This window comes from Pollicipes pollicipes, unplaced genomic scaffold (assembly GCF_011947565.3).
Source record: "Pollicipes pollicipes isolate AB1234 unplaced genomic scaffold, Ppol_2.1 Scaffold_7262;HRSCAF=8765_pilon_pilon_pilon, whole genome shotgun sequence".
NCBI classification, from domain to species: domain Eukaryota; kingdom Metazoa; phylum Arthropoda; class Thecostraca; order Pollicipedomorpha; family Pollicipedidae; genus Pollicipes; species Pollicipes pollicipes.
Window position 1 is genome coordinate 4,443,976 of NW_023597055.1, and position 21,880 is coordinate 4,465,855.

The window sequence follows — 21,880 nt, forward strand, 5'->3', positions numbered from 1 at the left end:
AAGTGTCTAGTCTAAGTTCTGATTCCCTCCTACTGCAGTAAGACTGGGGTAGGGTATGAATAACTTTACGTGCGATGCATTTTTTTATACACTTAACACGTTACGATGCTTGAAACGCTGGACGATCCCATGCATAGAATGCTTTCATCGGGATATTTACAATTTAGCGGCATACAGCAAATCCTTTTTTGACGAAGAAGACGCAGCAGCTACATTCATAGTGGCCGCCCAAGCCAACGTCTACAATTCCGCCCCAGGTTAGGCCGGCTTGTTTCGCGGCTGCGTTGGTTTACGAGAAGAGGTCCTGACAGGTATGTGGCAGCAGCTTGCTCTCGAAGTAAGGTATTAAATCGTTACGCTTCTTATTTCATGCTGAGATGTTTGTAAGACGTGAACGCCTGTGTTGAATAGTTTCACGGATGTTTAGAAATTCTACACCGCGTCATGTAAGGTAGCCGGTAGGCGGTAGCTACCTACATGGTCGATGCCGTGTAGAATTTCGATTCCTGGTAAAAAATATTACAGATGCTTAGCACTTACCTCATGCACTCGGGCTCAAACTAGGGCTTTTAAAACTGCTCAAAGCAGAGATGTAAGATTTTCAGGGCATCATTTCCCATTATGTTTTCCACCCTGGGCCTGAATCCAGTTTGTTTATCATGCATCTGCTGTCAGGTTTTTTATTGACACCAATGTGATAAACCTTGGGCAGGTGTGTGCTGAAATCAGTTCAGGTTAATTGGCTTAGGATTTTCAACTTCTTGCTTTCAACTGTCTTGTATTTTTGCTAAAAGTGGTCATCACAATATTTAATTCTCTGAATCATTGGCTCTGAACATGCTGAAGTAAATGAAGAACGCATAGATAATAGAAAACATTCACAACTGTGGTGTGCACACTCTAAAGTACTTGCTACAACAGCGTTGCTATTCTGGTCATGCCTGGTGAAATATTTATTTCTTTCAGTACAACCTGTAACTGTGAGTTGTGCATGATAAGTGCCATTACAGTGCCAGGTGGAATTCCCAAGCCCATCCCTTAAGGCAGCAAGGAGTCATTTCTAATGTGCGCTGGGTGAGATCTCGTGTCACACAGATATGGAGAAAACAAATCAACAGTGATATATGTTTGGCCTTGATCACAGCATGACCAGTGAAACACCAGGATTTGAATAACCTAATTTGCATGTCATGGATGCCTCAGTGATCTTGAAATAGTCTCCTGAAGTAGTCTGCATTGCTTACTTTGCAGGCCTGTAGCCCAGAATCTGAAGGGGTTCAAGTCTTAAGGAGTGCATGGCTGTGAACTGCACCAAATGATCTCCAAGATGGGTGTTTCAGTTCAAAACCCCATGTAAATGTGGAATAGTTCCTGAAAGTAGCTACCTTCATGCATTCTGAAATCCTTTGTTTTTAAGCATGGACATGTTGTGTGCAATGGCTATGTTTATGGTTTATATGAGTGATTTCTGTTGTTTTCATAGTTTCTGCAACTTGCCTCATCTGGAACACCTTTGTTGGCAGATCCGTGGCTGAGGTTGTCCCAACCCCAGCACACTGCCTGTGACCGTGGAGACCGAGAACCGCTGCTCCCCCGCTCAGGCGGCCATGCAAGACTGGAGGAAAGCTGTCTTCCAAACTCCCCTCACATACAAAATGGGTATGCACTTCTACCAACACTGATGGGATGTCTGATGTGGGGCACTGCTCAAGTGCATGCCGTACTATCAGGCTAAATTAGTGGCACAGGCGGATGGAGGGGGGGGGGGGGGGGGGCACAGGGGATACGTGTCGTCTGCCCTTGGGTCGGGGTGCACTTCAGTCCCTCCAAACTAACAGTTTAGGTTCGGATTTAAAGGCCCAGAAGGCTGCCTGGAGGTCATATTCAGGGGCCCCATCCCACAGGGCCAGGCACTCCTATGTCAGACAGGGGGCCCTTTGTGCTGATCAGGGCCCCCTGATTGACAAGTGCGTATATGTCGGCAGACACTATCGGTACGGCCCAGTCGGCTTCGTGTCAGTGTGAGCCTGATTGCCCATTTTCGAAGCAGCGACAAAGCCGGAGCCAGTGATTTACATTGTTTGGGGCCCCAGCGTCTGTCAGTGGCCCACAACGCCCGACTGGGTACCCTGTGCCGGCAAGGGGCCACCGAAACCGACGATCAAGGGCCGATTGGAATGCATAAGGGACCGGAGCACTGGCTGCAGGTCATATAAAGGATTTCGGCCCATGTAGCCATGACCTGAGATGTCAATCAGAGCGCCTTTTGCACCGATTGCTTGGGGACCCAGAGACAATGCGGGCGTCTATGTCGGTCAGAGATCACTCACACCGAGCAGCTGGTTCCGCGTCGGTCTGAACCCTGTGGACCCAGTTCGTAAAGAGGACCGAGACCGGGTTTCACGGTTTGCATTAGTCTGGGTCCCTGACATACTTATCGGGGCCCCCGTGTCGATCCGGGGCCCACGGTGCCTGACGGGGAATCTTGTGTAGGCAAGTGGGCCCGGGTCGGCCACGGGCCTTGTTTATGGAGGCCCGAAGAGGGACCTGAATCGTCTCTCGAGAGCAGAGATCAATGCCTCGTTTTGGAAGACTGAAGGGCCCAAGGGGCTGGTCGTGGGTCACACCAACGACCCCCGACCGAAAGTTCATGATCTCAAATGTTAGTGTGACGGCCTCTTGCACTGATCGGGGATCCCTGAGGCAGGGCACCCGTCTTTTTCGGATCGAGATCACCAACACCGCACAGCACAGTCGGCTCCTCTCCAATTATTGGACCATCTGCCACAACCAGCGAGCTTTCTGCGTCATTTTGGGTTCCTGCGTCAATCCGGGATCATCTGCGCGGGTCAGAAGGCCTCCCGCGTCAGGGAGGAGACCAATATGATACTATGTTTTCTTCTAAGGGCCCCCAGGTCGACCTGGGCACCCCCGGACGCCAGAATGACACAATCAATGACGGCGTTTTCCTCAATCTTGTGCGTCCCCTCGCCAAGGCACTGGCTGTGCCCGTGGTACATACCAACAGTCGGGCCTGTCATGGGTCGTGTTTGCATATACTGGTTGTTCCTGTTGGTTTCATACACGCTTCTTTGAATATGGGGCGCCCTGTCTGTTTCCCATGATGTTTTCATCCTTTTCAGAGGCAACACGATTATAGTTGTCACTTCATTGATTTTTGATGATATGACGATTTCATTCAACTACTTCGGCATACCAAACTGATTGTCTTCTCAATGCTTGACCTGCTTGTCAACTGTTTCGTGCCCTTGCTGTGATTTCATACCAGATTCTGCTTGATTAGTACCACATTATTTTGCATTTATACCAGCTATTTGTGTGTAGTGAAAAGAGACGAATTCAACTGGTCCTCAAGAGCTGTCCCCAACAGCTCGGGGGGCGCACGTGGTGCGCGACCCTTATCGCCCACGCCGGCGCTGCCTGCCTCCTGCAGGCAACTCGACGGTGCGCCTACAGAGCCGCGTGGTGGCTGGTCTGGTGGTGACGGCGGCGGTGGTGCTGCTGTACCTGCTGCTGCAGCGCGGTCGGCAGGGTCTTACCGTGCAACCGTGGACACCGGCCGGCCTGGCGGGACCCAGGTGAGGCTCTTAACGCGTCATCAGGACGCAGGTGAGGCCCTTGACACATAATCAGGACACAGGTGAGGCTCCTGACGCATCGTCAGGACCCAGGTGAGACTCCTGATGCATCATCAGGACCCAGGTGAGGCCCTTAATGCATAGACTCGAAGGTCCTACGGCTGGTATGGCTATGGGCCTGTGGTGAGGTTGTAACGAACAGGTACCATTCAAAATGAAGGGAGTGGAGGGGAGGGTCAATCATGGCAATCTCGACTATTTTTGCAAGGCCTGGTTTTTGGGGCCACTGGTGTCACTCAGAATGTGACATATCGAAGTTCTGATGCGGGGTCCAGCCTCAGTAACTGTTAGTCCGGTTGCGTTTCCTTTGTTTGCATGCGACTGCAGCGCCACTACCATCGTCACACCCTGGCGAAAACTGGGTGTGGTGATACCGAAACGTCCAACGTTGTAATCGAAACTGAAGCTGTATCCAAAGAGACGGACTCACCATTGATTCAGGGACGGGTTCGGCTTGAGGACTGGACGGCTCGGAGATGGGGACGGCTCGGGAACGGAGACGGGGACGGCTGGGGGACGGGGACGTCTCGGGGACGGGGACGTCTCAGGGGCGGGGAAGGCTCGGGGACGGGGACGGCTGGGGGATGGCCCGACCGACCGGGCCACGCTGCTCGCCCGGTGTCCTGGCCGGCTGCCTGCCCGCTGGGGGTCACCGCCGTCGCCGTCCCTTGCCCGAGGCTCCCGTGAGGCAGCGCCGCGCCGGGCCAGGCGAACGCGTCGTTGAAAGCTCGGGCGATCCCGCCTGCGGTGCGCAGCAGCCAATGTGACTCCGTGTACTGTGCCACCGTGACAGGATCGCCAGTAGTGAACAATTCGTCGGTGCCGCCGCCCGCTCCAAGCGCTGACCCCTGTCCGCCCACCTCTCTTCCCTCCAGCGAGTGCAACACCACATACCCGCTGACGCGTCCGGTGGCCACCAAGACGGGCGGCGTGCGCTACCGGGTGGCCGTCATCAGTGACCTGGACACGGGGTCACGGCGAGGCGCCGCGTGGGTCAGCGTGCTGCGGCGAGGCTGGCTCTCCTGGGACGAGCGCCGCCGCGCCGCCGACGTCTGGTGGGACGGGGATGACGTCACGCTGACGTCTTCACTGGCGCAGGTGGGTCGCGGTGATTGCGTCAGTCTAACGGTGACTGGGCTGGTGTGGATCAGGGACTGGTGCATGTCAGGTCTGGGTCGCTTTAGCTTTTGGTAAAGTACCTAGTAAGTCGAGTCTTTCCGTATAACTGGCCGCTTTTATCCGGTTTGTGTCACTTGGCTGCTTTACCGTTCTCTGCTCGGTTGCTTTCGAGTGTACCTCTCGTCACGTCACACCAATGGGTCACCTGCGATATTGGTGTTACGCGATGGACCGTGTTCACGCAAGCAGTGGGCCAGCCAACCGCCGTGGTGCGTGTCCTCCGTTGCGGCCTCGCTGAAGCGGCCGTGAGAATGTTGCGAAGCCGCCGGCGCGCACCTCCCGCAGACCTCTGCGGAGCGCGGAGCTGCGGTGCCTGACGCGTGCTGATGCCGACTCGCTCCGGCACGGTCTGAGAAGCGCGCCCGTGATGTGCTCGTGCATATCCGGGCAGCAAAGATATGAGCAGTACGCTCAGACGAGTTCTGACGTTTACCGGGGATAGGACGGCCTCAAGGTGTAAGAACTGGCCACCTGTTGGTGGTCTGCCGGAGTGTCCACACGTACGGTCTCCGACAGTGTGTCCACGTTGTCCTGAATGTCCGTACGGTCTCTGACGGTGTGTCCACGTTGTCCCGACTGTCCGCACGCGCGGGTCCCAGCACGTCCGCTCCCCAGCACAGCACACCCGGCAAGCACGGTGACATGGGCTGCGTTCGCCAGGGCTGCTACCTCTGACGTCGTGAGCGCCTACGTCACACACAAACGACTTTCTACTACGGCGTCATACTATGACTAACTATCTACACCTATGACGTAGGTTGCAGCTTGTGGGCGGCGTTTGGTAGCGGGGAATGCGGCCCAGGCCAGGTCACCGCCGCAGTCTGACACGGCCCGCGGTCTGACACGGTGTGCGCGTCACGCAGGGCGGTCGGGGTATGGAGCTGTCGGAGCTAGTCGTGTTTGACGGTCATCTGCTCTCCGTCGACGACCGCACCGGGGTGGTGTACCGCCTGACCTCGGGTCAGGCCGTGCCCTGGCTCATCCTGGCGGACGGCGACGGCGCCGTGGCCAAGGGCTTTAAAGGTGGGTACGCCGCCGGGCGCAGGCGGTGGTCGGAAGGCAAGACAGCCAGAACGGGACACGCTCGGGGGACATCGAACGTGAGATGTTTTGAAATATTTCAAGTTTGTGATGTAAATGATTGGTTCTTGACGTCTTACGGTGATAGTTTAATACATTTAGTTTGCGTGTAGTAAAAGTGTCTTCATCTCTTTGTTATATGTTAATGTGTGGTATTTTGGACGCTGCGTTTTTTGCAGTTGATGGTACTCAACCTAACTTAAGCGCGCTTCCGAGCGCCTCTTTAGTTGACTTAAGAGGCGCTCAGATTTAAGCGCTCCGGTTATGCGCCAATCCACTCTTCATATTATGCACTGAGTAATGTCCATAATCGAAAATAAACATAAAATCAAATAAAACCTGCGCCAGGTCGGGGGTCTGATACAACAGTGCCCGGCCGTGGAGTTAACTTACCCCTTGTGATCTCCTACCTCCAGACGTCTTACGAGAAAAAAGCAAAGATACCGCTGTGGAGGTCAAGTCGTGTAGAGGTCTCGTCAAGTCATGAAGGATTCACAAAAGATTGTTGACCTGAGGTCAAATATGAGATTACCAGAGGTCACGAAACGAAAAACGCTCGTTCTGATAGATGCAGTCAAAACACGTGTTTATTCGTCGAGACGGATATTGAGAGCACAAAAGCTGAGCGTTAAGAGGTTATTATTAAGGGCACAAGTGTTAATACTGCATGGAGTCTATTCCAGTCATTTTTGTCCCCCCACAAGGGTCAGGTCAGGTCAGGTCATCTTTCAAAATTGGTTAATCAGTAGCTTTCAAGAACAATATTTTTTGTTTTCTTTCGCAATGTGCTTCTGGCTTAAGCTTATTTTATAGGATGCAACTGTGGGAAAAACATATCCCAGACCTTAAAATGCAATTTTAGGGTTACCTAGAGGTCGGGTGAGGTCAACATAGGTCAAATTCACAAACCATCCAAACGAAAAATGTAGCTAATCGGGTTTAATTGACGACTGCATTGCTTTTCTGTGGTCAGAAATGGTGTGTTGTTACTCGAGATGGCAAAGCTCTTGTATACATTATGCATAGTCCCTTCAACGCTTGACGATGCGTTCGTAACAAACTGAGAACCGGCATGTTGATACATGACATTATGTGTCATCAGCTTCACAAACACGACGTAGGGGTGGTTGCACGCATCGCGCTCGTTCATCTAGGTTCCCCGCCACTGGCAACATATGCCATCGACCTTGGGTGACCTAACATGACCTTGCATTTCCTTACGTGATCTATTGTAACTTCAGTATGCATTGTAATGATGCCACAACATGCTTTTAGCGAAATAGTTTAATCCTGTGCCCAAAATGACTAATATAACTGCGTATGTTGGGTTCGGCATGTGTTTTGCAGAAGGCTTCAATTAGGGTAGGTTATGACCTGGGCCAATGTCATGTGCTCTGTGGTTATATAATGGTTGTGCATGTGAGCTAGTAGTCGTTGACTCATATTCAAACGCTAAAACCACACAAAAATGCGTACAGTTTCCCATTATGGAGGAAAAATGTCAAAAACTGTTCTCACCTTAGGTCACTGACCTCGCCTGTTTTGAGAAATCTGAAAGAAACAAACTGTAGGTACTGCCATGTTCTATTACGACAAACAGTTTGAACAATAACAAATAGCGCACGAAAGGTGTGCGTGGTCAAAGCTTTTTCAGAATTTGACGTTTTTGACTTGACCTAAGTCACTGACCTTGGCAGACTAAGGCTTCCAATTTTTACAAAGGATGCCAAATTGAGCGATGAATTAGTGCTAAAAAATTAGTGTTGCTGCGAGGGATCGTTATTGAGCTGTGTTCGAACAAGTGAACTCTGTCGGCCAATCGCTGGCAAAGTTACTTTTTAGGTTAATTTTGGTCGTGTGGTATGCTAACACATGTAACTGCCGTATGACAAAGGAGCGTTGTGCAGTCGCCGCACATTAACATAGCACTGAACCATTTACATGCTACAGCATATGTGTTTTCTTATTTATATGCTAACATGCTCTTGGGTAGGAGGATCAAAGTAACCCCCGAAGTTTTCCAGAATGATTTCCGAGCGATGCGGCGTAGCCGCCCCATACTTTTCAGAGCTGTAGATAATTGAATAGTGAATCGTTGATGACAAAATTAGATGTACTTTGTAAGGTCGCTGGCCTGTGGCGGGTCAAAGTCAGGACATGGCTGCCGGCGAAGGGCATTTCTGGTGAATCGTTAAATGTGATGCAACAGCGGAGCGTTGGAAGAAGCCATACATATCTAAGATAGTTTTTTAGGCAGCAAACCAAATGAATTCAGAATTGCAACTAATTATATTGACCTGGTGTCATGTATGAAGGTCAGACCGAGGTCAGCACTAACCTGTATTATTACTCGGGAGTTTGGTTTTATGGGATGGTTTCTGGTGCTCGTTTTTAATACATTTATGACAGGGACCGCAACAGACACCTTTGAAAGATCAGAGTAGCTCAATGACTTAGAAGGACCCAAGTCAACATTTTGTGTTTCGAAACATACCGCTATACGTAATGTCTGGCGCTTAGTCGAATGACAAAATAGGAATAGCCTGGTAGATATTTGGTCACCTTGAGACTATGAAGGTGAAACGAGGTCACTGGCCTGATTGCTATTTTTCTTAGAACGGGTATTCATTATACCCAAGTTGGATACCCAATGGGTATCCAGCTTCACGGGGATTGCATGGGTAGGTTTTGGGCACTTGAGACACCAATTTGAAGTTTGACCTTGTTTGACCCTGTTCAACACAAGGTCATGCCCTAGGAGTCTGAAATTTCTACTCAAGTGAGTTCATGCATAGGTCAATGTGCCTTGTGAGTTTTGTTTCTGTAGCTGTAGCGAAGTATCGTATACTTCTGTTATCTTAGCTTTCGAGATTTTACGGGGGTCAAATTAATCCCCACCCCAGCGAGGGGTATTCAGCCGGTCACTCGGGCATGTGTTAAGGCCTGTGTTTTATGCCAACAGAAACCAGTCCGTAATATGTGGGCTTGGGTTTGCATCATGGAATCCCTGTTATGTCCGGGATTTATCACAAAATCCCTGGAGAGTCCATCACAGTCCCATATGTTGTGGTGGGATTGGTAGTCATGCGAATGCTCCCGTAAACCCCCGCAGATACCTGTAATCGGTCGACATGCTTCCTTTTCGTCGCTGCTTTTCCTATGTGGTAGCTCCATCCCGGCGGCAGTGTCGGGGTGTGCCGCACGTGATCGCCAAACGCTCACCTGGCACCATGTTCATCGCGTTCCGGGGACGCGCGGGCCGCCGGTCCGACCTGTGCTGCCGTTGCGAAGAATTCACAATCGCTCAAGGGGCTTACAGTCGGCTCCCGCGATGCCAAATGGACCCTGTCGGTCCGACTTGTGTTGCCGTTGCGACGGATTCACAATCGGCCAACGGACGTACAGTCAGCTCCTGCCATCTCGGCTGGACCCTGCTGGTCCGACTTGTGTTGCCGTTGCCGTTACGAATAATCCACAATCGCCTAACGGACGTACAGTCAGCTCCTGCGATGCCAGTTGGACCCTGTCGGTCCGACTCGTGTTGCCGTTGCGAATAACTCACAATCATCCTAACGGCGTACAGTCGACCCCCGCGATGCCAGCTGGACCCTGCTCGCCGTACTCACAATCAACCCATGGTGGCGGGACTTGCCGCGTGAAATGCCCGCGGTGTTGGCAGTTGCGGGTGTTGCTGTTGCCTGAAGCGGCCGTTGGATTCATTTGAGCGACTTTCTGCTGACCAGTCGTCTAGCAACGCCGCGGATCTCCCTCACTGTGACTTTCTCTCACTTTTCAGGGGAGTGGATGGCGGTGAAGGATGAGCACTTGTACATTGGCGGCCTCGGGAAGGAGTGGACCACAAGTGAGTAGACAGATTACGCGTACTGTGTTACGTGCTGCTGGCTTCGTGTTGTATCACTGACCAGTGGCAAATTTTCACACAGTCACGGTGGGCAAATTTGTCACGGTCACGTGCGCTAAAAACTAAACAAAATTGCAGTTTCCAGCGTCTGCGAGAAGTTAACGATGCAGTGTTTTGTGTCGCGCTGCTCCGCGTTAAAGCTAATTCCAAATCCCCACAGCGTAAGTTGTCCTGAAGTCCGCGCCCACCTCACAGCCCGGCGATCTGGCGTCCGGTGGCATGTAGCGTCCCAGGGCTGTCCGCCAGCCTGTGGTCTTCCGAGCATAAACAGATGTAGGGCCCGGGCCGAGTACGCGGATGAATCATAGGTGTGGTGGTGGCAATGTATTTACCTTAAATCCACGCGGTGGCTTTAGGCACGCTACGGTAAATGACACATGCAGGGAACACAACACAAGTGAAATGCTCTTGACAGGCTGGTGCGTTGACACACACATACACGAATATTATTAGTTGTACACAAGTCTGAGTTGATGGACTAAATCGATGCTACTATCGGTTTCATGACGCGTCGAAAGACCGGCGCTCGAATGTCGACGCTGAGCATGTTCTGCTCTCTTACGCCCCGTTGTCATATTCGGCACCTGCCTGTTTCTGTCGTTCATAATCGTCCTTCAGTCGGCACGTTTCATGTCGTGTTGGTGCCTCTCACTGATATTGCGTTCGGTCTTGAGACGGATGCTCTCTGACCGCCCGGTTACAATGCCTGTTTGAGCTGCGCGCACAGCCTGAAACTCTTATGAGGTGGCCGTCAGCCCGCCATCCGAGCTGTCGCGTGGTGTCTGATTCGGGAACGCATCGCCTCCTACCTGTCACCACTCACGCACAGAAATTCGCGATCCTCCGCACACGATGTGGCTGAGGATGTGGCTGATATTGCGACATCAGCCAAATGCAGACCTGGGTATCTGACTAGAAACAACACCAATGCTCGCACAATGCTCTTTAAAATCGCAAGGGTCGTGGTCGCGCGTAGTAACGCTACGAGTATTCAATTGCGTTTCTGACTCATGCTGATATGTTCCTGAACGCTGGGGTGACTGGTGTTATTGACTCTGATATCTGTGATATCTCTGTGATATCTCTGACTGAGCCGCGGAAGCTCAGTGTGTGGGGGAAGTCGCACAACATACCGGAGTGCCGTTCACTGCCATCTGCGTGTGTTGTGCTGAGCTTCATGCCGTTGATGCAAAACCATTTATGCAAGGCGCTGATGGTACACTTCATCCTAGTGATGAGCTGTTGCGAGCCGCTCTTGTCATATGTGTGTCATCGGCGAATTGAATGATAGCGACGTGCGAGTCATCGGTTAATAGCATGAATAAGACAAAGCCCAGAGCACCATCTAGAAAAAAACTACGATATTCATGTGTTAGTTCCCGGTCCGGACACCAGGGGCGCGCCGTTAGCCCCGCTCAGTCAGGATCTGAGCTTGCCGCGTGTGGCCGAACAAAGAGTTTCCGAGCCAATCGTATCGGCTCTGGGCAAATAATTTTTTTCAAGTAGTTATTTTCATGAGGTACTATGTAGAAGCGTATAGATAGGTGCAAGAAGACTAGGAAACAAATGCCTTCATCCCTGGCTCGGCGTTTTGTTTGGTGGCGGCGGGACCCGCTGACTGTGGAATACTATTCACGACCGGGCGCCAGACAACAATTTTGCCCTCTCCAGATAACGAGGCAGTTATTTTAGCTAGATTTAGCGAGATTATTATTAGCGAGACAGACAGGCTGACCGGTGCGATTTGGGTGGGTCTGATACGAGCCTTTCTGGGAAATAATCTCGCCTCCCAGGCCGTATTAGATGTATTATGACAAACACTGCCGGTTACTTTGCTTTCCGACCGCAGTTTTAAAGCCGCCTGTTCGTGGTCGCAGTGACAGCTTCCCTAGACCGCTCAAGGCCTACGGTCCCAATGCCCTGGATTTTAGCTGCGGAATGTAAAAAAATGTGTCTTTCACCGACAGACCGCAAACGTGTGTAACATATCCCGCCATGAAGATGTCCTTACTGGACCCAGTGTCGTCGGCTGAACCTAACTTGGCCCCGTCCCCGCAGCCACGGGCGAGGTGCTGAACCACAACCCGCAGTTTGTGAAGCGCGTCTCGTGCGGCGGCGGCGTGGAGCACCTGGACTGGCAGCCGGTGTACCAGCGGCTCATGGCGGCGGCCGGCCTGGTGGCGCCGGGCTACCTCATCCACGAGGCGGCCGCCTGGAGCCAGCGCCTCCGACAGTGGTGAGTACTCCGACACCCCTCACCACTCCGACAGTGGTGAGTTCTCCGATACAGCTCACCACTCCGGCAGTGGTGAGTGCTCTGGCACCACTCACCACTCCGACAGTGGTGAGTGCTCTGATACAACTCACCACTCCGACAGTGGTGAGTAATCTGACACCACTCACCATTCCGACAGTGGTGAGTGCTCCGATACAACTCACTACTCCGACAGTGGTGAATAATCTGACACTACTCACCATTCCGACAGTGGTGAGTGCTCCGATACAACTCACTACTCCGACAATGGTGAGTAATCTGACACCACTCACCATTCCGACAGTGGTGAGTGCTCTGATACAACTCACCACTCCGACAATGGTGAGTAATCTGACACCACTCACCATTCCGACAGTGGTGAGTGCTCCGATACAACTCACTACTCCGACAGTGGTGAGTAATCTGACACCACTCACCATTCCGACAGTGGTGAGTGCCCCGATACAACTCACCACTACGACAGTGGTGAATACTCCGACACCACTCACTGCCCCGACAGTGGGAAGTGCTCACACGTGCTGGGAACTGCTGAGACGGAGCTGCGAGAGAGTGGTGGGCACGGATCGGTGGTCCTTTTTGAAGTGAGCACCTTCGGTAGTATTCAGTGCTGACATCGCCGCATTTGCCGGAGGGGGAAATGAGGCGATGCTGCCATTCACAGGGAAGCGATGGTATCTGGAAAGTGACGATCAACATTGACAGTTCCTCTTTTGCCACCTAATGCCTGACGGTGGTCCCGACTCCGGGCTGTTCCAGCCGTTTCTTGAGCGTCGGTGTTCGGCTAAAGGAGGTCTTTGACGACGAGAGGGGTGGACCGCGGGTTTGGCGCGGTGCCTGCGGGTCAGCCGTCCTGTCCTGCTCTGCTGGCGGCTCCGCGTAGTACCGCTTTATGGAGCAGGACACCGAAACACACTGTCGGGTATAAGGTAGCATCGCCCTACGAGCGTGCGCTTTTCAACCTCGCTGGAAAAGGTTGTGTGACACGCTCCTATGAGATCTAAGTAAAACTTAAGCAAGCTAGAGCCAGGGGAATATGGTATTTGAAACCTATATCAGGTTTGTATGGCTTAACACTGGTGAACGTGACGTTTGGCGGGCCAAATCAGGTTATCGGAGTCAAATTAGCTCTCGATAGACCCCTCCTGTCATCTGAAGAACTGAGCATGCAGCTTGGACAATGCGGAGAGCGGCGTTGAATAGCTCTCAGAAAACGTATCAGATTGGCAATAGTGTACACCGAAATGTGCGATCTGTTATATGTCACTGCAGGTCAAATAGAGTGAGGTCACCGTTGCATTAACTCGCACGGCTGTACCGATAATTAAGCAAGTCACATCAATGGGGCGCATCATGATGTTTTGAAGGAGCCCCACAGCCTTATGTCATGACACAAGCCTTCGGGCGCCGACCCGCCAGGTCAGCTGACGGGTAATCAGCTGACTGGTGCCCGAGCCCGCGGAGGCGGGCAGTGTCTATCTAGGCGCCCGCTTGTGCGTGTCGCTGTGGCATTATGATGGACGCAGCGCGCCGAGACGGCGTGTGCGCGAGCCGAGCCGAGCCAAGATCCAGCCGGCTAGGATAGAACGTGTTAGAGTAGTCTTTTAAAACTCTGAGGTGTGTGCCATGAAGGATTAAATCCTGCGATCTTCAAAAGATCAAATCTGGAAAAAGTCTGGAAAGTAGAGTTTGACGTCTCTTGTCCCTGAGTTACCTGACCTTTTAGAAGCAACCGGAACGATATCAATGCACGACATGTTGATGCAAAGCAGTCTAAAGCACCTCTGAATTGCATTTCCTGCGAGAAATGTGCGTTGCACTTCTGAGCTAAATGTCACCAATTTGGCCCTCAGAAAGACGTCATGAATAACCGAGGTAGTTGAGAAGCCTCAAAACCACATGAACTGGGAAGGCCGCGCGTACTCTAAACTTTGGCCTGTGCTCAATGTCGTTCAGAAGTTACTCTGTAAAACCTTAGGGTACCTCTGAGACCCTCCTGTAGGGCTAGATTTGAAATACATGCCGACCCGGCATAAGAAACTGAGGAGCTCGGGCCCCGCTACATACATTTATCAGTTTCTGGCCGCCTTCCATCGTGGGCCGCCCGACGCGGCGTCTAGTGGCAGCGAGCAGCAACTGTGGTTCGCCATCGGTGGTGGCGCCAGGAGCCCGCGGGGTGCCCGCTTTACCCAGCGAGCCGTCTTAGTAGCCACGTATCCTGGTGGCTCGTGTCGACGCTCATTGCCATTGCGAGAATATGCTGTTTTCTGGATTGTTGATGCAGTATTTGAATAAAACAAGAAACCCTCCTGTAAAAATGTTGATTTTAAGATTGGGTTTTGGCCTTTGGTTGGGCGAATCACGTTCACGTCCTGGGGGCACCGTTCGGAAAGAAAAAGACAATGGGGAGCACTCATTTGCTGGGTACCCTGTCTTTGGGGAGAAAATGAGACGTTAGTCGGTACGCACCTGATTGGAGAATGAGACAGTTATCGGTACGCCTTTGTTGGGGACACCATCTGTGCGGAGGAAATCAGACAGCGGCAGATGCCGCATTGCTGGAAGCTCGGTCTGGAGCGAATGTCTGCTCGAGTAACAGCGATCAAACGCATAGTGACTGGTTTGGAGGCTGCATTTAGTCCAGCTGCTATCAGGCATTTCAGTATGTCTGGCTTTCAGCACACCGTCCGGCTGTTCCAACGGCTGTAGCACATTCATGTATACCAAGGGCTCCATCACACATTCAAGTTCCATTTTATTTTTGAAGCCGAAACATATTTGGCGCTTAATTCAGCGCTTATGCACAAATATTTTGATCAATGTATGTTAAATTTTCGCACCGAGTAAAAGTTTTGAGGGGATGATCAGAGGCGGTTGAATTAGTCACTCGTCTGCCGCGCTGGCTAAACTAGTCATCCAGCTAAACTAGTCATCTAGTCAAACTAGCCAACCATCTGGCCCGAATTCTCTCATTAACGCCAACATTAGCGGAATCGGTCCGTCCTGACCACGGGCCACTGGATACCGAAGCGTGCGACATTTAGTACTGAGTTTCGAATAATGCGCGACACAGCCATGTGGCGACCGTGCACAGTTCGTCGAGCACCTCATCTTTCCGGGAGGTGTTTGGTCTACAAGCGTCTGGTGGGGTGTTAGGCTGCCGCTCAGCTCGCGCACAGTTGCCAGCCGACTCTGATGCGGTGTGGTGTGACACCAGCGGTGTGGTCGAAGGCGTTGCGCACACGCGCATGGCTTCCGTCGCTTTATTTGATCACGTTGCACGACAGCATAGATAGATCCGTGATGTGCTAATGTACGCCTGCGCTGGAGCCTTGGCCCGCGGCTTTGGCCGCAAGGTCAAGACGCGTCGTTCACAGTGCGTAGCTGTAAACCTTTGCATCGACTTCCGCTCTCTTTGAAAACTGGTATAAGAGAGTAGTTGGGAGTCCCCCGACGTTTCATTCGCCACTCACCCACGCGCTGCGTGATGTGGCACCCCTCCGCAAGAGGGATGGGGAGCCTCCCGCTACCTTCATTCACCACTCACTCACGCGCCGCGTGCAGCGGCACTCCTCCGCAAGCGTTTTGCCACTACCAGGTGTGATAATCGACGCGAACATGAACAAGCAAACATAGGTACAAATGAAGCAGCGTTCGGCGGTCGGCGGGCCCGACGCCGCGTGCCTTGCCCTCCCCCCTCGCGAGCTGACGACGAGCGGCACGCGGCCGAGACCGCCGTGTCGCGTCGCCAGCCCAGGGATGGCAGCGGCGCGGGGGCGCCCCGGACGGCAGAGCGTCGGCCGATGGAGAGCCGGAGCAGCGTCGGCCGCCGGTCCGACGCAGCGGACGGCGCCACACCAGATAGCGGGGGGCAGGCGCCGGCTCTCGGGTGTGGCGTTGCAGACGCGAAGCGCGAACATGGGCTGGGCATGCTGTATGGGTATGTTCGCACGTTCATCACGTCGGACACAGAAATGGCAATAGCTCGCAGGTGACTGCATGCGGTATGCTCGGGCTCTGATTTCTGAAGGAAGTCACTCATCTCGTCTGGACGTGATCGCAGTGACAATGAGGATATTCGAAAACAGGCACGCTGCCCCCTTTCATTCGCCGCGAACAGAGCGACGCCGGTTGTGTTGGCTCATCCACCACCGCCGGCGCGCCACGAGCCGGGCTAGCGCTCCGGCGCCGCGTCAGCGTGAGTCGACCTGCTCTGCGTGCCAGCCAGTGAGCGCGCGACCGCCTCGGCGCACGTCTCAGCTGACGTGTTGCCCCCTCGCCGCCTCGGCACACGTCTCAGCTGACGCGCCCGCCCTCGCCTCCTCGGCGCACGTCTCAGCTGACTCCCCCCCCCCGCCTCGACGCACGTCTCAGCTGACTCCCCCCCGCCTCGACGCACGTCTCAGCTGACTCCCCCCCCCCCCGCCTCGACGCACGTCTCACTCGATGTCCCCCTCGCCGCCTCGACGCACGTCTCAGCTGACTTCCCCTCCCGCTTCGACCCACGTTTCAGCTGGCGTAAGCCCCCCCCCTCGCTGCCTCGGCGCACGTCTCAACTTCGCGCCCTGTGCGGGAGCGGGCCGGCGCGGCGCTCGGTCGGCGCCTCGCTCCGCGCGCTACGCGGCGAGTCGGGCGAGCAGGCCGGCGGCCAGCACAAGACCGAGCGAGGCGAGCAGTTGGCCGACGCCGGCGAGGCACTCCTCCATGGCTGCGTCCACCTGAGTGCTGATGATGCACAGCCGTTCCTTCTTGCACTTGGCGTCACATGCTGGATGCTGGTCGTGGAGTCCCCCGGCGAATCGCCAGTACTTCTTGAACACGGCGTCGTCCTCCTTCATCATCTTGAAGAGCAGGTGCATGGACATGGTGGTGAGGTCGTTGAGGCCGTACGCCTGGCGCATGCGGTAGGTGATGTTCCAGAACTTGGCCGGCGACACTTCCGGGTCGCGCAAGTGCGCGCGGTTCGCCGCGTCCAGGTCGAAGTGATACTGGATGTAGTCGTTGAGCACGCGGTCGCTGACCACGGTGTAGACGCGCACGCCCGGGTTCCGGGGGCGGCTGCGCGCGCCGGGATACAGGCTCGGGCCCATGAAGTACGTGTTGAGCGCCGACGTGTGCTGCTCGAGCCGGATGTCTCGGCGGTACACGTTCTGGAACGTGTCCATGTGCTCGTGGCCGAAGATGTTGGCGATGCGCGTGCTGAGGCCGGCGCGGTTGAGCCGCCGCCACAGCTGGTAGTTGTGCGGCGAGCGCAGGCTCGTCTGGTTGACGCTGCCGTGGTGGAAGCCGGGCGAGATGTGCGCCGTGACGATGGTGGGCCGGCCGGCGGCCAGCTGGTCGTCCAGCCAGGCCAGCTGGCCGGCCGGGTCGTCGCCGGTGTGGCGCAGGTCCCGGTTGCGGTAGTAGTAGAGCGCCGTGTTGAGCACGATGACGCGCAGGTCGCCGACGTCGACGGCGTAGTAGCCGCCGCGGCGGAAGGTGCGCCGCGCCGACTCCGGCAGCAGCTCGCTCCAGCCGCTCTGCTCCAGGTACTCGTGGTAGAAGGTGCCGTTGTCGGACGGGAACTGGTCGCTCGGGTAGGCGTCGTGGTTGCCGATGACGGGCACGATCTGCGCCTCTGGGAACGCCGTGCGCAGCATGTCGGCGAGACGCCTCAGCTTGGGGAACACGTGCGTCCAGTCGGGGTAGGGCCAGTGCGGCGCCGTGTCGCCCGTCCACAGCACGGCGTCGGCGCCCGGCAGGTTGGCGCGCATGGTGTCGACGGCCGACTGGACGGTGCGCCACGGCAGGCCGCAGCCGGGCTGGCCGAACCAGTGCTCGGAGCCCTGGCCGGCCGTCTCCGGCCGGCACCAGGCGGCGGCGGCGCCCGTCGCCGCGTACTCGCCGTCCACGTGCACGTCCGAGAGCTGCCAGAGCATGTGGACGCCGCGCGCCGCCGGCAGTAGCAGCAGCGGGAGCAGCAGCAGAGGCAGCGGTGGCGGCGCTCCTCTGTCGGCAGTACGGGTGGTTTTATGAACAGGGCCGACGACACAGGCTAACGATCAGAAGTCCTACGATGTGAGTAGGTGTATCGGTGGCAAGGAAATACGGTTATGCAGAAATGAATCCGAATGTTGCAATGCAACTGGTTTTGAACAGTTGCCAAGAGGACCTAGGTAATTTGAGCAATATGATGATCAAATAAATACGAGGATACTATGATGCAGCATATACGAGCAGCATGATATGATATTTTAACAAGTAACCTTATGCTCAGGGCTCACACAAAATGACGAAAAGATGCGAAATGCACTCGGCTTCTAGCATTTTATCAGTTCGAAAATAACGAGCACACCACAGCGGTGTGTTTCGTTTTCAAGTTGATAAAGGTTCGCACCCGAAGAAAATTTGGCATCTTTTCGTCGCTATCTGTAAACCCTGAGAATAAGGTTTTTTTAATGGATATCATAACCTAAAAGTTAGGTATTCAGTCAAGTACAGAGGGCCAGATTGCAAGCCGTGCATATAGTGAGCCGTGAGGACATACCTGGTCTGCATGGTGTCAGACGCTCGTGACTGGGTTTGACCTTCACGGATGACGAAGGTTAAGATTGTTGCTTGCGCACGCGCAGTGCTACTGCACCAAATGCAGCGGTTGTGCTTGTGTCGGTCGTCGCAGTCTTCTGAGGGTAGCGAAACACGGCAGATTGCATCAGACTGGTGGGAGCGTGAATTGCCGTATAGAGTATAGCTTAGCATATAGCTTAGCGTATATTTGTAGTGTCGCAGTTTACACTAGTGTTTTCTCTTCGGTTTATGCAGCGCTTGCATTTTATGCTGGTATTCGAATTTCGTAGCTGCCTATGGTTGGATGTTTGAGGCGGTACGCTCGTCGCGTCGGTTTAATCACGCGATTTGCGTAATGTGGCTTACTTTTACAGTGGTTTATTTCAGAAGTGTCATCATTCATCTCACATGCGCTGCAAACACTTTCCTACCTTTAACGAGCATTTAAAATGGACGGCACTGCGAGCTGAGGCCGCGCAGAGCGTAGATTACTGTTGATGTTAATATCAAGCATAGAAGCATCGTGGTTCGAGCCTCTACATATCTAACCGTCAAGAAGATTCAACCTTCCGAGTGTTAAATTGTTCCTGCTGGGGTTATTTCGTAGCCAGAGCGACCGATTCCATGCCACACAGGTTGGCATTGAAACATGCTCCTTTTGGGCTGCGAACGCCTCCCTTCCTATGCCAGGTGAACGGTGCCGCGGCCCCGTAGCACGACAGCAGGACTTTCTCGCTCTCTTTACACCAGACGGGTCAGAGACCTGTTGAGTGAATCTGCAAACTGGCCAGGAGTGTGAGAGTTTTGAGTGGAGCTGCAAACCCGTCAGAGAGTTTCTCCCCATTACGTTCTTTTCTTCAAATCCATGATGTGTTTATATGCCAATGCCAAACGAGTGTCGCTATGTTCAGTTTGTGATGGTGACTTTTTAAATGTTGTTCCGAAGGGTTTGCAGGGGTGGCTTTGGGCGCAGAGTACCTACTAAAGTACCTAAATACTACTACTAACTGCTAAAGTGCCTACATAGCTTGTTGCATGCACCCTGACACGCCACCCATGTTGTGGCATCAAGTACAATAGATAATTTTTCTTCCTCCTTTTATAGGATAGGATATGATAGGATATGATGTATAGGATATGATGTATAGGATATGATAAATATGATGTGATATGATATATAGGATAGGATATGCATTCCTTCACCAGACAGGAATGCAGCGGGGTTCATGCGCCGCACGATGCTACGGCACGGCCGACATGGACCTCGTTGGCCAGTAGCCATCTGGCCTTTCGATTTCAGTCGGGCCAGTCAGTGCGCGAGCTCTGGGACTCGTACCCAGTGCCGCTGAACTACGAGTCCAGCATCTTTCCCCTAAACCACGGAGACGGTCTTGTGATTTGGGATGCGGATGATGCGCATAGCAACAGGTTCACACCTCTTCGCCACTCGTCTTGAGCACACAAATCACGGCCGTCGTCCGCGTGTAAGCCGGACAGCGCCGTCTGTGCGGTCCTCGTCGGTGCTGACAATCGCTCACCTAGCGACGCCCTGACTCCGGGAGCTCTCCAGCCCGCCCCGCACTAGCGCGCGCAGCGACCACCGCCTCCGCCACCCACTGAGTGGATCCAGCAGCGCATGCGCCCAGCGCGGCGGCACGCTGCCAGCCGGGCCGCCGTGAAATGTCTCCAGATCGGGCCGCGATTTATCGGCGCATGTCGCCAGATTCGTCGGTGAATAGGATTTTTGCCTCGATCGCGTTTTGCATCGCTTAATTACTGCTTGCGTGGTTGGTTTGACGGCAGTTTGTTCTGACCGGACTAGTGCGTGGTGTCCTCCTTTTTCAGAATATGATTCAGTGTGAGCCAGAAAAAAGGAAACCTCCACTACGAATAAATAAAGAAACGGAAACAAAAGGAATAAAGAAACCTCTTTATTCCTGGTTGGGCCCGCTCGGTCATCAGATTCAGACGAGCCGTGAGCAGTCATATAATTCGGGGTGGGCCAGAAAATAAAAGAAGAAATATATTCAGCTTTGAAAAGTGACCATCGAAACAGACGCTCCCGGTCACATGTTAAGGTAATATCGCCGGACTATCAGGATTAATTTGCACCTCACTTTTTGATAGGAGCATCATCTTTGTTTTTTGATAAGTCTGGGAACTGTTTGACTTAACGCTGGCCTTTTTGGGAGGAGAATACCATATGCTAGTACTTTTGTTGCGAAAGCGCGTTAGCCTTACGTTGGAGGAAAAAGCGCATGAGTGGGATTTATCGGCTGCTCTTTGTTCGTGTGTGTTGCAGAACTACTTTGTTGGCAAGCAGATCTTGTTTATTAGTCTTAAAAATCTGTTTTTTTTAGAAAGCATCATTTTCATATTTGTTTAGGTAGGTCGGATCCATTTAATCAAGTCGTCACTTGGGGTTCGAGGAAATGACCTGGCTCAACCCGTCGATTAGCCACGCTGGCCCTTTTGAAGGGCTTCGCGTGAGGCTTTGTGAAGGGCTCAAAGAGGCATCAGCTCTGCGTTAATACGTCTCCGACCACCAGCGTTGTCGTAGTTGTTAAATAGCCCATGAGCTTTCGCACACTCGCACCGTTGTGCGTATATTGTTTTTCATCTCGAAGTCATTGTCTCGATGCGCGTTTTGCCATATATGGTCTAATCGTGACGCAGATCCAAATACCATTACGATCAGATCATCACGTATGCATCTCCGGGAGCTAATGAAGCGTGGGGTTGTGATTTTCCAATGCTCGAGCACTTTTCAAAGTAATATCGAGCACTTTTTGGTCGTAGCTCGCTGATGCGCTTTCAAATGACACCAAAGATCATTTGCAAGTTGTGAAATGCATTTGCGAGGAGCAATATACACGTACAAAGACAATGCTGTTAGCCTTACTCCTCGTACAGTAAGGAGGGGGGGGGGGGGGGCAAGGAGATATAGATGCATTGATATTTCGGCTACATGCCTTTATCAAAACGGCTAAGAGTAGTAGGTTGTTGATTCATGTTGAGATTACTCATATTCGTTTTGATAGTCATGTAACCTAAATATCAATGCATCTACATCTCCTTTCTCCTGGTTATTCTACAAGGAATAATGCTAAAAGCACTGTCTTTATCAAAAATCATTTGATGTCGTTCTGGTTTCACCGGCGCCCATTGTCCCTCGTGCTCATTACTGTTGAGATTGCTCGGTCGCACCATCCATTTAGGCCT

General features: G+C 53.1%; 2 protein-coding genes and 1 long non-coding RNA gene across 3 annotated transcripts in view; 2 read left to right on the forward strand and 1 right to left on the reverse strand.

Annotated features, from left to right (window-relative positions):
• Positions 1-252: 252 nt before the first annotated feature.
• LOC119113375 (uncharacterized) lies at positions 253-3,542 on the forward strand. The gene is made up of 3 exons (XR_005095903.1): positions 253-311; positions 1,524-1,659; positions 3,455-3,542. It is a non-coding gene; the product is annotated as an uncharacterized LOC119113375 (long non-coding RNA).
• Positions 3,543-3,765: 223 nt separating this feature from the next.
• LOC119114124 (soluble calcium-activated nucleotidase 1) overlaps positions 3,766-21,880 on the forward strand; it is a 31,221-nt gene continuing 13,106 nt past the window's right edge. Inside the window, exons 1-5 of the mRNA XM_037238338.1 lie at positions 3,766-3,782; positions 4,535-4,757; positions 5,702-5,861; positions 9,715-9,780; positions 11,899-12,076. Coding sequence (XP_037094233.1) covers positions 3,766-3,782; positions 4,535-4,757; positions 5,702-5,861; positions 9,715-9,780; positions 11,899-12,076 — 644 coding nt within the window. The remainder of the gene's footprint in view (positions 3,783-4,534; positions 4,758-5,701; positions 5,862-9,714; positions 9,781-11,898; positions 12,077-21,880) is intronic.
• Positions 16,664-20,284, reverse strand: LOC119113730 (acid sphingomyelinase-like phosphodiesterase 3a). Its single transcript, XM_037237978.1, has 3 exons — positions 20,197-20,284; positions 18,639-18,774; positions 16,664-18,100 (listed from the first exon to the last, which is right to left on the reverse strand). The coding sequence occupies exons 2-3, from the start codon at positions 18,647-18,649 to the stop codon at positions 16,729-16,731; spliced, it is 1,383 nt and encodes a 460-aa protein (XP_037093873.1). The 5' UTR covers positions 18,650-18,774; positions 20,197-20,284; the 3' UTR covers positions 16,664-16,728.